The sequence below is a fragment of the Pantherophis guttatus genome, chromosome 2, assembly GCF_059756535.1.
Source record: "Pantherophis guttatus breed Tessera chromosome 2, ASM5975653v1, whole genome shotgun sequence".
In the NCBI taxonomy this organism is placed as follows: domain Eukaryota; kingdom Metazoa; phylum Chordata; class Lepidosauria; order Squamata; family Colubridae; genus Pantherophis; species Pantherophis guttatus.
Window position 1 is genome coordinate 154,364,814 of NC_142064.1, and position 13,147 is coordinate 154,377,960.

The 13,147-nt window shown below is 39.0% G+C and overlaps 1 protein-coding gene across 3 annotated transcripts in view; it reads left to right on the forward strand.

Moving 5' to 3' along the window:
* Window positions 1-1,790: 1,790 nt before the first annotated feature.
* The window catches only part of TTYH2 (tweety family member 2), a 73,087-nt gene continuing 61,730 nt past the window's right edge, over window positions 1,791-13,147 (forward strand). For 2 of the 3 annotated variants that reach the window (XM_087887038.1, XM_087887039.1), the window contains exon 1: window positions 7,301-7,397. Coding sequence is in view for 1 of the 3 variants with exons in the window: in XM_034412735.3 (XP_034268626.2) it covers window positions 1,851-1,982 (132 nt within the window). In the remaining 2 variants the exon portion in view is untranslated. Of the gene's footprint in view, window positions 1,983-7,300; window positions 7,398-13,147 lie in introns of those variants that run through there. The other variant, XM_034412735.3, reaches the window with a different exon arrangement.

Here is a 13,147-nt window from a genome sequence, read left to right on the forward strand (position 1 = left end):
ATTGTGCCTTAGTGTTTCAAGAAGGCTACTATTCCTTATTTCTTTTATTAGATTATATTTATTTATACTTATCATGCTAAAAAGGCTTAGCATTATGTGTGAACATCACTGAAGAGAGGGAAGAGTTGCACATCCGAACTCCATGTACTGATCCAGAAAAGAAATCTGCATATGATCTATCACCTACAGGGATATTTCCATAGGACACAGTTTAGATATGGAGATGACAGGTAGCAATCACATAAATTATCTGTATTGTATTACATTTAGAATTTTTTAAAATTTAAATAATTAAATACAGTGAGGTGCTACAACTGGGAGTCCTTTGGTGAAACCTGGCCCACTCTGGGGTACTGTCAGCCTGAGCTCTTACTGATCAGTTCAAAGGCAAACAAAGAATATGAAGAGACCTGGCAGTGAATAATCAGCATCTCTTCTATCTTGGTTCATGGGAGGAAAACAAGTTGTTTAGCTGTGTCTGCAAATTTCTCCTTTTCCCTTATACGCATCTCTGTCCATAGTTCAGTCTTGTTGCTGGAGCTGATACCACAGACAAGCTGTGTGGTGAAATACGTTGGGCCCGATGGGGAAGAGGTCAAAGTATATCCTCATGAAAAAGGTGAATGGAGTGTAAGGGTTTACAGGTAGTCCTCGACTTACAACCATTCTTTTAGTGACTGTTCAAAGATACAACAGCACTGAAAAAGTGACCTATGACCGTTTTTCACACTTAACAACCGTTGCAGCATCCCCTTGGTCACCTTGCCAAAATTTGGACGTTTGCCACCTGGCATGTATTTAGGATGGTTGCAGTGTCTCAGGGTCATGTGCTCACCTTTTGAAACCTTCTGACAAGCACAGTCAACGGGGAAGCCAGGTTCATTTAATCGCATTAGTATCTTTACAACTGAATGACTCAATCATAAAATGGGGCAAAATTCACTTAACAGTTATCTCATTTAGCAATGGAAATTTTAGTCTCAATTGTGGTAATAAGTTGAGGACTACATGTATATATCTTCTTTCCTTCATGGTTTCATGGTATTTACGACAACACAGTGAATCATGACAGAACAAGCTAACCAGAGTATACATTTTTCCGATAATAGAACATATTCTAGAATGAATTAAAATGGGGGGGGGGGTTGGCAGAGCCCCTTAAAGAATAAGATTAAATTCGTCCCACTTCATTCCATGTCAATATAATTTTTCCTCCATTTTTTTTCCACTGAAGTGTTATCCAGTAATTAGGAGCATGTGAGAAACCCGAAATAACTTGTTATTAATATTAATACTGTAAACATTCTCATTCGTTTGTTTTACTACCTTGAATGAAATATTTTTTAAAAAAGCATTTGATGGTTTCAAATTGTACATTCTATTTCAGAGGGAGTGGCAGGAGCAGTAACCCCCACCCCTCTGCTCCTCCCACGCACATCCTCCTTGAAATACTTCTGTGCGATCCTCACAACTTGGCATGAGTGGGTTTCCCACGAGCGAGGACATCCTCCAGGCGGGAGGGGGGGAAAAAAACCTTCTTTCTTTTCGCCTGGACCAAGCAAACCTTTGTGCCCCCGACTGACGCGTGGGGGGAGGGGGGAGAGCCCCGAGCCAGGAAAGCCCTTTGAGCACCGTCTCCGACATCCTGCAGGGGGCGTCGGCTGCAACCCTTCAAGCTTCCGCGCCCTTTGCCGCTCGAAAGAAAAGAAAAGAAGAGGGGGGCGGGGCCTGGCGGGCGAGCTTCGCGAGGCGGCACGCGGGAAGGCAGGGCTCCGGCCAGCGTTCGGAGTGGACCGGCGCGTGCGGATGCTTCGAGGGCCCCGGTGCTGCAAGCAGGGACGGCGGGAGCGATGTTGCTGGCGGCGCGGGCCGAGTACCTCGCGCCTTGGTGGACATCGTGGCTGCACGGGTTCCCCCATTTGAGCTTCAGCCTGCGATCCGTGCCCAACGCCTTCCGGCCGAAGGACGACGATTACCAGCAGGTGCGCTTTCGCCCTCCGCCTTCGTGGTGGCTTTGCATGTCTTTGCCGCTTTTCCTCCCTTCCCTCAAACCGGAGGCTGCACGAAGCTTCGGCTGTTTGCTGGCTCTTCGGATTTCCGCCCTCCGGCTGTTCTCCAGATCTGATTGTCCGTAATGGAAAACCGGCTGTTTGCTTCGGGTCTTCAGCTAAGATCTTGAAAGGGTTTCCCTCCCAAGAATCGGTTCTTGTGCCTTTCCAAACAGGACGAATTACGCCGTCCGTGTCAGTAAAATCGCCCCCCCCTTTTTTGGGGGGGGATCTTTAACCAAGGGACCTTCCAACTTCCTTCCCTACTCCTCTCTTTCCGTCCATCCCCGTGGTTTCTTTGCGCCGATGAAGCCCCTCGCGGGCCTGCTTTGCTCCCCGACGATAGACCGAGGCGGGTTGGTTTGCAAATCCAAAATAATATAACGCTCATTGTACGGTTCTGGCTCTACCCCAGCCCGGCCGGTCATTGAATCGTTCGAGATCGGCGAGGCGATGAAGCGTGGTGAAGTCTGGAGTAGTTTCTGCCCGGTTAGCTTGTTGGTGTAGTAAAGCTATGGTTGTGATTCCCCCCATCACCCCACCCCTTTCTCTCTTTCTAAGTGCTGGCGTGTAATGCATTTTGCCGTTTTCGCATTTCTGGTTGCTAGGGAATTAGCCCTTTTCTGCTTTGATGTTGGCGTGATATCCTTACCTTAAAATGCAGCCTTTGGGATTCTGTCGTATGGAGGCAGCTGAGCTTTCTGTTGGCTGCTTTAAAACCAGGTGCCCATCGATTGTTCCTCGAAGTTACAAAAATAAAACGAAGTTTATCTGATCTGGAGGAAATGCATGTTAGAAACCCTTCTGGCCAGTGGACTTCCTCTCTCAGTTTTCCCCAGTTGGGCATCCTTTTGGTTCTTTGCTCCCCCAAGTCATCTTGCTGCCTAAATCGGTCCATAGAATTGGAAGGATTCTTGAAGATCTCTGATTTGTCTCCTGCTCTATACTAGATCTATAATGTGGGATAAAACAACATTCTTAAAAGATGGCCCTCTGCTCTTTGATATATAGAAATCTTGAATCCATTATATATTGAGGAAGGCTGTGTCTTGGTCAGCCAGTTCTTTCTTGACAAATAATTAGCCCAGGATTTATTTCTCTGCATCTTCAGTCATTGGTTCTAAGTGTTGTTCTGCTCTAACCTGATTCCTCATTCTGACTTTCTTGACATCGTTCCTTCCAAAGAAGAACCCAGAGCACATATGACAAGCAGACCGGTTTGAAATTTTTGGGATCTTTTATGTAATTTATCTATTTTCTATCCTCCAACTCATCACACTCCAGAAATCCTCACACACAACATAGAAATAACTTCTTCAGGCTTCTTCAGCACCCGGAAATATCATTTTTACCTGGTCCTGGAAATGTAAACTCATTTAAAATAGTGTAGACGTTCTATAACATTTCCTTTCCTGTCTATTCTGCTGCATGTAGTGTATTCTAGAGAGCCCAAATGTATATATTGGAATTTCTGCTACTTCTTGAGATTGGTATTATAGGCATGCTAAAATTATACTATTATATCTTCATAGTTCATTCTGCCAAACAGATTGGCTACTACCACTGGGGATGGGGGGAAATCAATGATTCCTTTGCAATGATGTAGTGAAGATTGACATATAACCAAATTGCCCACAGATTGTATAGTGTTTTTAGGAGTTGATGTTGAATTCTTTGATCTGCACTTCTTGGTTATGAATTTATGCCTCACAGTATGACTCAGGGGATAAAGCAGGTCAATGTGTTTGGCTCCACTTTGTATCACTTTGTGAAAATTGGCCCCAGATGGTAGACTCTCAAGGAATGACCTGTAAAAGCAATACAGTTTGCCGATCCTTCATTTAGATCCACTGAAGGAGGGCCTTAGAGAACTTAAATTTCATCCATCTTTTTGTGTAATTTGGTTAGCAGACTAAGTGTTTGGCATTTTATTTATGAGAATGTAAATATGCACATTACCATATATGCCATCAAGTCCAGACAGATGAATTTTCTCCTTGATGAGCTGTCCCTAACCTGGTCGTTTAGGTCTTCTTCATTACTGTCACTGAGTCCATCACCTCCCATCCCGTTCTTTTCTTTCTTTCCACCTTTTCCAGCATTAGGGCTTGTTAAGGAATTTGCAGAGTAACCCTTGAGTAGCAAGGGTGTGCACATGAAAGTGATTGAGATTAGTTACGAATAAACACATCCAACACACAGATACACTGAGTTGTGTTTACTTTCAGGAAATAGTAAGGCACAGTCCAATAAACAGTCCAGCTCATACACATATAAAGCAGTAGATAGTCAAAACGACAGTCCAGGGATAATCCAATAACAAAGTCTTCTTACCAGTCATCATAGTCATTCACAATAAACAGTTCTTCTGGAGTTGCAAACAGTAGCATACAGAGATATCAGAGAGCACAAAACAGCAAAGAGCAGCAAAGAGAAACAAACCATGTTTCTAGCTCCCTCTTAAGGACATTGGCTACAGAGCTAACCAATCAGGACACAGTATGTCTTAAAGCTATATTGATGGTTTATATATTGCCAACCCAACAAGTTAGGTAATAGTCATTTCCTAACATTCTCCCCTTTGGGTAGGACAATATATAACACCTTTTTTTCCAGAGAGCTAGTCCAGAGAGCTAGCTAGGGTAATTTGAACCTGATCATTAGTGCCTTGAGTAAGAACTGTGGATTGCTTGGTTCAATGATCCCTTTGCTTGTTTTCTTGACTGACCATGGTATTCTCAGAAGTTTTCTCCAAAATTCAAAAGCATCAATATTCTTCCTATCCTGCTCTTTTTACATATACAGTTTCACTTTAAGAAATGGACATTCTATATATTTCTTTGCTACCTTGCATTTGATTTTTTTTAAAAAAAATACAGATAACTCTTACAGAATAAACATTCAAACAATATTATTAATTTTACTGTCCTTCAGTATTATCAGATGCTTACTGGAAATCCAGATATATTCTAATCAATACTCTTATCTTTCTCCTTCCCTCCCCCCCTCTCTCTCCCTCCCTCCCTCCTCTCTCTCCTCTCTCTCTTTTGATTTCTTTTCCCTATTTCATTTCAGATTTCTGCACCTTGTTTTTTTAATATATAATAGCCATGTTTTTCTTTTAAAAATCATATAGGATCTCAGCATTGTTGGGTCAAGATGATTTTGGCCAGAAGAACCATGAATTGTTCATCAGTGTTCCTTTTGTATTTGACTAAGTGTATCTGCTGTGTTCATTTTGTACCATTACAAATACCACAAACCTCTAATGTCACAAGCAATTTTGTACAATGGAGATTTGGGGCTTGTGGGTGAAAATTTTCCCATTGTATGGGCAGGCCTGAAGAATTAGATTAATTGAGTCCAGGATTTTGAACAATTCCCATATAATTGAGACATGCACATCTCTAATATGCCAGGAGCTAGTGCCGCAGATGGCAAAGAGAAGTGTCATTAATATGTCTGGAGGGGAAACAATCAGAACAGTGGAAAATGGCTGCAATTATATTTTGTTAAATGCCACTCTTTAGGTGTTCACCTGGAAAACCATCTAATGGACTTTATATGCAGGAAAGCAAACACTGGCACAAATGACTCTAAACTATTTTATGGGCACACTATATAACAACTTTTACAATAGTGAGAATTCTGGATCTGATGATGGTTAAAGCAAGAATTTAATAAATGTTTCCTGATGCCTTTTTGTGGTAGGTTTTCAGAGCCTCTTGCTCCTCCATAAGTATCTCCTGAAAGAGAGAGAAAGAATTTGTGAAGCAGCATTTGATACAAACTCAGGAAAACAAATGTGCTTTTTTGTTATTGTTAAAATAAATTTTTAAAAAATGTATGTGCAAGTCTGAAACTGCACAATGAAATGTAACCTTTAGATCTGATAAAATGAATCAGACTTGTTTAGCCCATATCTCTTTGAATCTGTGGAGTGAGCATGAGTTAAAACAGGAAAGTCAATTTCTTTCTTTTGGACCAATGTTGTCACATTGTTTGGCCAAACCTACTTTGAATGTGAGCAGCGAGAAGCAAAACCCAGAGTGAATTTTGAGAGATGGCTAAATCTGTGAATCTAGCTATCTATTAAAACCTTCCAGCAATCAAATATTGTGAAGGCAGATTGTTTTCAACAGACTGTTCTATATGTAAATAAAGTCCAGTATTTTTAGCTCTTCTTTTAAAATGTGTAACTTTTTAAAATGGTGGTTTGTGTTGAGTGGTTGGAGAAAACCAAAATGTGAGTGTTGATAAAAATAAGCCTAAAGTATGATTAAACTTACTTATTATTTTTTTATCCACTCCTAATTACGTACGATGAAATATCTTGTTTTATTCACGATGGCGCAGTTGTATAAATTCATTTATCATTTTTGGAGAATGCAGTATCATAAAGTTTGAAGATTTCCTGTCTAAACATATCAGAAGATATGGGAATGCTGGTCTATAGATATGTGTATTGTTTAGCTTAGCTCTACTACCAGAAAGAAATTGGAGCAAACCTTGCGTGTTGCCCTGCAGTTCTGGTCTTGAACTTCCAGGACAAATTTTTCATCAGCCTGTTTTCAGTCATGATTTATTATGCTATATATAGTAATATATGATAGCTAATCTATATACGCTACTAAATTTCTTGTATCTACCCCTAACTGGGCGAAATGGACATCATATGGCAAAACCCTTTCCACCAAATTACTATAAATGGATTAATTTACAAAATACATATAAAACCTATGACACCCGTGGAATTGAAATGTTGGCAAATTTTCTAAATCATTTTATGACATAAACATTATCATAGAACATTTTATGATATAAAACAAAATATCATAAAATATTTCCTGTGGTCAACTCCTGATCTATGACTGGGCTATGCTGTTCAACATGGGGTAGTTTCAAGGCAGAAACATCTCTGAATATCCCCCTGAATTTTTAATAATTTCCCCAGAGAAAACAGTACTTTAGAAGCTCTATCATTGTTGGAGGAATTAAGGAAACTGGCAAGGAAATATTTAAGAAATGATGTCCCAAAGGTCATGGGTTGTCTAGTACAGGTAATCCTCAACATACAACCACAATTCAGTCTAAAATTTATGTTGTTAAGTGAAACATTTGTTAAGTGAGTTTTGCCCCATTTTTACGACTTGTCTTGCCACAGTTGTTAAGTGAATCATTGCAGATGTTAAGTTAGTAACATAGTTGTTAAGTAACCTGGCTTCCCCATTGAATTTGCCTGTCAGAAGGTCACAAAAGCTGATCACAGGACCCCAGGACACTGCAATCGTCATAAATTGCCAAGTATCTGAATTCTCATCACATGACCATGGGGATGCTGCAACTATCGTAAGTGTGGAAAACGGACATAAGTCACTTTTTCACTGCTGCTGTAACTTTGAATGGTCACTAAACAAACTGTTGTAAGTCAAGGACTGCCTGTATTAATGATAATTCAAATAGGCCCATTCCAAAAATGATTTCTGAATGATGCTTCAGAATTAACTCTTTATCAATATTAATCATAATTCCTATTCAGGTAATTTGGGAAGCTTTGATTAAATTAAAAACAGAAGCAAGTTCCTTATCTAAATTATGTAAGTTTGAGAAGGAGCTTTTAAACCCTACATTTATTGCAGCTTCTTTCAATTGTGCATATCACAACAAACCACAGCTTAGTATTACATCCTGAAGATTTAGAAACTATTAATCGTGTCCTTAAAATTATCATGATTTTCCAGAACGAGTGCCATATTGTATGTGATCAACTGTATTATAATTACAAATGAAAAAGTTTATTGGTCTGTTGTTTTCAAAATGTCTGAATTTTTCATAGTTAACCTGAGAGTTTCTCAGAATTTTTCTAATGATATCCCATAATAAAAGCTGAAATTTTCTGTGGACAAGGATGTAATATAAGTAAATGTTTGTTTTTCTCTTAACACTTGACTTCAGAGTTTTTCAAATAAGGAAACATTTATTTTTTTTAAAAAAACACACAACCAAACAATAACACAATAAAATCAGGAAAAGAACATACCCCGGCAATAAAGATCCAAATTCTAAGAACTGTATGTTTTAAAAAGCAGGTTTAGAACATGATGGGAGAGCTGATTGGTCTCCTCTGTCTATTGTCCAAATAATGTATCTAAGCATATTACGGTATAAGGAAAGAATATAATTTTTATTAAGAATTTTAATTCTTCATCACAGCTATGAACAAATTTAATAACTCTTCACTCCCAGTAAGATGGAAGGAAGCTTTGGATGATCCAGAATTTAAATGTATTTCTTTCTTAATGTCTCTAAATTTAATTAAAAACATTAATAAAAATTTCATACACACACACACACACACACACACACACACACACACACACATATATTCTAGGATAAATATACATTTTGATGAAGCTGGAATTTAGGGATTTTTCTTTATAGTACAAGAGTTGTACACTTCGCAACGTATAAGAGCCAAGAAAAATATTATAATTTTTTTCCTTTTGAATCTTGAAAAATCACATGATTATACTTTAGTTTAATTTGATTCTTGAGAATCTATTTATTTTTCTAGAAATGCCAGGTTGGCAGATCTATTTTAAACTTTGGTAAAAGGCACAGTTCAAAAACTTTGTGAGGAGGTACAAGGGAGAGGCACAAAAGGAAGAATCTTTTTAATTATGCACATCTGCCTGCATTGTATACCCTGATTCCAAATAGTTATAATTTCCAGTTTCCTTACTTCCCCTTTCCTCTGGCCTTTGTCAAACATTCCATCTAATAAACAGGACTGGAGAAATAATTGCTTTTTTTCCCCCCCTAAAGCCACCATGAAGGCTGCATACTCAGGGTTTTCCTGTCTTTATTGAATAAAATAAATTTCAGTCTGAATGTCTCCATTTTCAGTATGTAATCCTCATGCAGAGCAATTTATGTGAGCTCCTAAATGTCAGATTTTAGGCCCTCTTTTGTGTCACACCACATTTCGGTCTGTTCCAAGCATCGCTTTGTGTGGTAGGATTTGTATAATGCATTAGCCATTGTTTATTTTAACGATGGTGTACTGAACAAGTCTCAATGGGCTCACTTTAAATTCTGATCTTGTGCATAATGTTAAGCCCTGAATTAGAGGTGAAATCCTGAGGCCTAATGTCCCCCAACAATCAATGGTATAACCTCCCAAATTCCAATCCTACTGAACTGGAATTTGCAACGCAATAGAAGGTAAACATTATTCAATACCTAAGTAGGTAGTAATCATATAAACTTTATTTAACTATAATTGAGTACAAATTACTGTCTTGACATTGCCCACTACTTTCAGAATATGGCCATTGAGATGCAATTAAATGCCAAGTGTGGCCCGCAGCTATGGAGTAGCTGTATTCCTCTGCCATCAGTCTTGGTTTAACAAGTCACATCAATTGGGTTGATACTGATAATAATCTACAATCAAAGTTGGGAGTCAGTATGCAGATTATATTCCAGTGATACAGTGAATGACATTTCTTCCTTCTCGAGTTAACAAAAAAATAGTGCAAATTCTGATTTTCTTCCTTCTTTATTGAGACTAAGAAAAAAGCAGAGGAGAGAAAAGTTATGGCTCAGAATTTATACATTTCATTGGTAGGTTGAATATTTCATTTAACGGTGCGTCATCATTCTCTTACTGAGGTTTGTGGTGACTGTAAGTTTAGGAAAGAGAGAGTGAGTAAGGGATGCTGTTTGCAAAATTGGTCTTGTCTTGGCTGATAATAGATAGCACTACTATTGCTTTGCTGACCTGACATTAAAGGGCATCCTGCCAAGACGAGACTGAGCAGCCATTTATGAACATGTGAAGTTGGTGGGTTGGGAAGGAAGTAGAATGATTTCTTCTTCCTCCCACACTCTCCTGACCTCAGGGTTGGAAATTACCCAAGGAGAAGCAGATACTGCCCAGGCTGTGGATTGTTGCCTCATAGAAACCTGGCACTGTTTGGCTAGATTTAACACCAGCAAAGAAGCGAACAATGGTGCATGGCACAGCTGCCCACTCTAGGGGATTTCTGATGTTTGTTTCTCATCTCAAGAGCACTTGATGGTGGCAGGGAAATGTGTATTGCATGCTTTTCATTGCAGGCAAAGGATATAGGCTATGGGGACAGTGGTTGCCAATTACAAGCCCCTGTTCACATGATCAAGCATCCTTTGTCTGCTGCTTTGATTCTGGCAGGCTATTACACTCTGAAAAGGAATATGTCTCCAAGATGTGCATTGATTAAAGTAAAAGCCTTGTTTTTTTCCCTCCCTAGCACATCACATCTTATTAAAATCTATAGCTATTGTCAAGTCAAGTGATTAGAACCTTGTAAACACAAATTTTTGTTTTGTTTCACGCACGCTTATAGGTCTTCCAGTTCCATCACACCCTGCATGTTGACCCGTTGCAGTCCCAGAACTGGCATTTTATTAATCATATTTATTTTATTAATCATATTTCTGTACCGCCCACTCTCCGAGGACTCTGGGCAGCTTACATCAAAGACAGTATACTAAATAGCATATTGCCCCCAACAATCTGGGTCCTCATTTTACCCACCTCAGAAGGATGGAAGGCTGAGTCTACCTTGAGCCGGTGAGATTTGATCTGCTGATCTGCTGAACTATCAGTCAGCTGAAGTAGCTGCAGTACAGCACTCACTGCGCCACCTCTGCTGAATTTGATTGACATGGGCATCTTCTGCAAGTATGTAATTCCATACAGACTTCTAATCTAGATTTACTTATTTACAAAAGCGCTTTCTAGAAGAACTGATGTCGGAAAGATTGTTTACATGCATCCATGAGCATTATTAACCTTGGTCTTGCTGGTCATCTATCTACTCCAAATACTCTGCATATAGCTATGAAGAATCTCTGTATCAGATGGCAACCTTAGCTGGACTTGATACAAACCCAATTTCCAAGTGATGGTTCTACTTTTGGTTTTAAAGATGCTGGAGCTGAACAATGATTCCAAATTAGCACCCTAAGTAATCAGAGTGTGAGAGATGTGTTCATGAATAGACCATGGAAATTTCAGATACCACATCTCGGTGATTTTCCTTGGCATTGCAACATCTATACCAGCCCTTATCCCCCACATGGACTCCCTTCATGGATCTTTCTTCTTTTCTGCTGACATGGTTCCTGTTCGTCTGATATGGAGAAGACAAAGTAAATAAATAGTTGCATTACAATGGTTTAAAAATGTACTTTGTTTTAAAATGGAATAGAAGCTGTTCAGAATCCCATGGAATCACTATGTTTTTGGATTATTGTCTCTTTACAAAGAAAAAAAAAACAAGTTCTGTTTCATAGAAGATTCGTTTCAGTTATTATTAGTTTTTAAAATACCACTGCCAAACTTTTCTAATTAAGACCTGGTGCCTGGTGGCTCAGCAGACTGATAGCATTGTGATTAACACCAGCTGTCTGCAATTACTGTAAGTTTGAATCTCACCAGGCTCAAGATTGACTCAGCCTTCCATCCTTTCTAACGTAGGTAAATTGAGGACCCAGTTTGTGGGGGCAATAAGCTGACTGTATAACTATACAAAAGTATGAAGGCTATTCCTTAACGCATTGTAAGCCGCCCTGAGTCTCCGGAGAAGGGCGGCATATAAATCAAATTAAAAAAAAAAAAAGACAGCTGATGAATGAAGCTGACAAAATTTATGTTCAGTTAGTTACCAAATTATAGTGTTTAAAAGGTGATGAATACATGTCTCTATTTCTACCCATCATCTGTTTTTTGAAAATATGTTTTATTGAAACATTTTCACTATGCTATGTTAGTCTATGGTCTTTTTTAAAAAAAAAATTACGTACATTTAGTTATCACTAAAGTACAATGAGATCTTTGTCCCCTTGAAATGTTCTTGCAAGTGTAGATTAAAACCCTTCCATCTGGATTTTTTTTTTTTTACTGCCACTTGGATTCTTTTGAAGATGGCCTGAAATATTTTAAAGGGAGGTGGGTTGAATTGGGTGATGTAGATCAAAAGGAAGCAGTCGTAAGATTACACATTCTTGATATTTCCTGTGAGGGACTTTGAGGTTTTCACCCCCGAAGGCCCAAAATATTGCATTGAGCAAGAGAGAGCTTCTGTTCCTCTTTCACGTCGAATTACAAGTTTTTTCTTGCCGCAAAAAGCTGGCTTTTGGTTAATAAATACTTGCAGTTGTTTTATGTTGGGGCTACATTCTATGAAAAATATCTCTTCCCTCACCCAATCGTACTCTTACAAATGCCTTTATTGTGTAGGGTCTCCTTTGGCTTCCTTTGTCATCCTGGCTGATGTTTGTGCTTTTAAGGGATTTTGTATGCCAGTGTGCCTGCACTTCCCTTCTTCCCTTTGCTCCAGCATTCATCTGAAGGTGCTGAATGGGAACCTCGAGTCTTAACACCATCCGACAAAGCATACTTCTGTCCTAATGGGGTCAGAGATGCCTTTGGATAGCAACTAGGTTTCAGCAACAGAAAAGCTGCTCTGTGTCCAAAAGCAATCCTTGTGATTTAGTTTTAAACAAATTGCCTCTCGCTTGGGGACTCCAGCTTGGCCCCTGTGTCATGCAAGGCTTTCTGTTTGACAGGCTCCAAAAGCAGCACCAAAGCCTCTGCAATCAGTGGAAGAAAGGAAAACTTTTATTTTTCTTGAGAGAACTGTTTTAATGCATCCATTAATACAATCCCTCTTTGCTATTGGATTACAGAGTCCAGCTGAGTTGAGCGGCCAATACATTTAAATAAACGAACAACTAAAATGTTATGTATTTCTTTATTTGGCTAAGAACATCTGGTCCATCTGAGTACAGCATTTTGATACTGAGTGCCCAGTGCTGGACATTGAGTTAACATCTTTACTGAACTGTCCTTTTTCTTATATTAAAGTGGAATGGCTGAAGGCTAATTGAAAACCATTCTAAACATTAATAAAACCTAAATATTATTTTTGGAGTGCATTTAAGCAGACAGAGAAGAGCTCTAATTAATTAATTAATTTATTTATTTATTTATTACATGTATTTATATGCCGCCATTCTCCCGAAGGACTCAGGGCGGCGAACACAAGTTA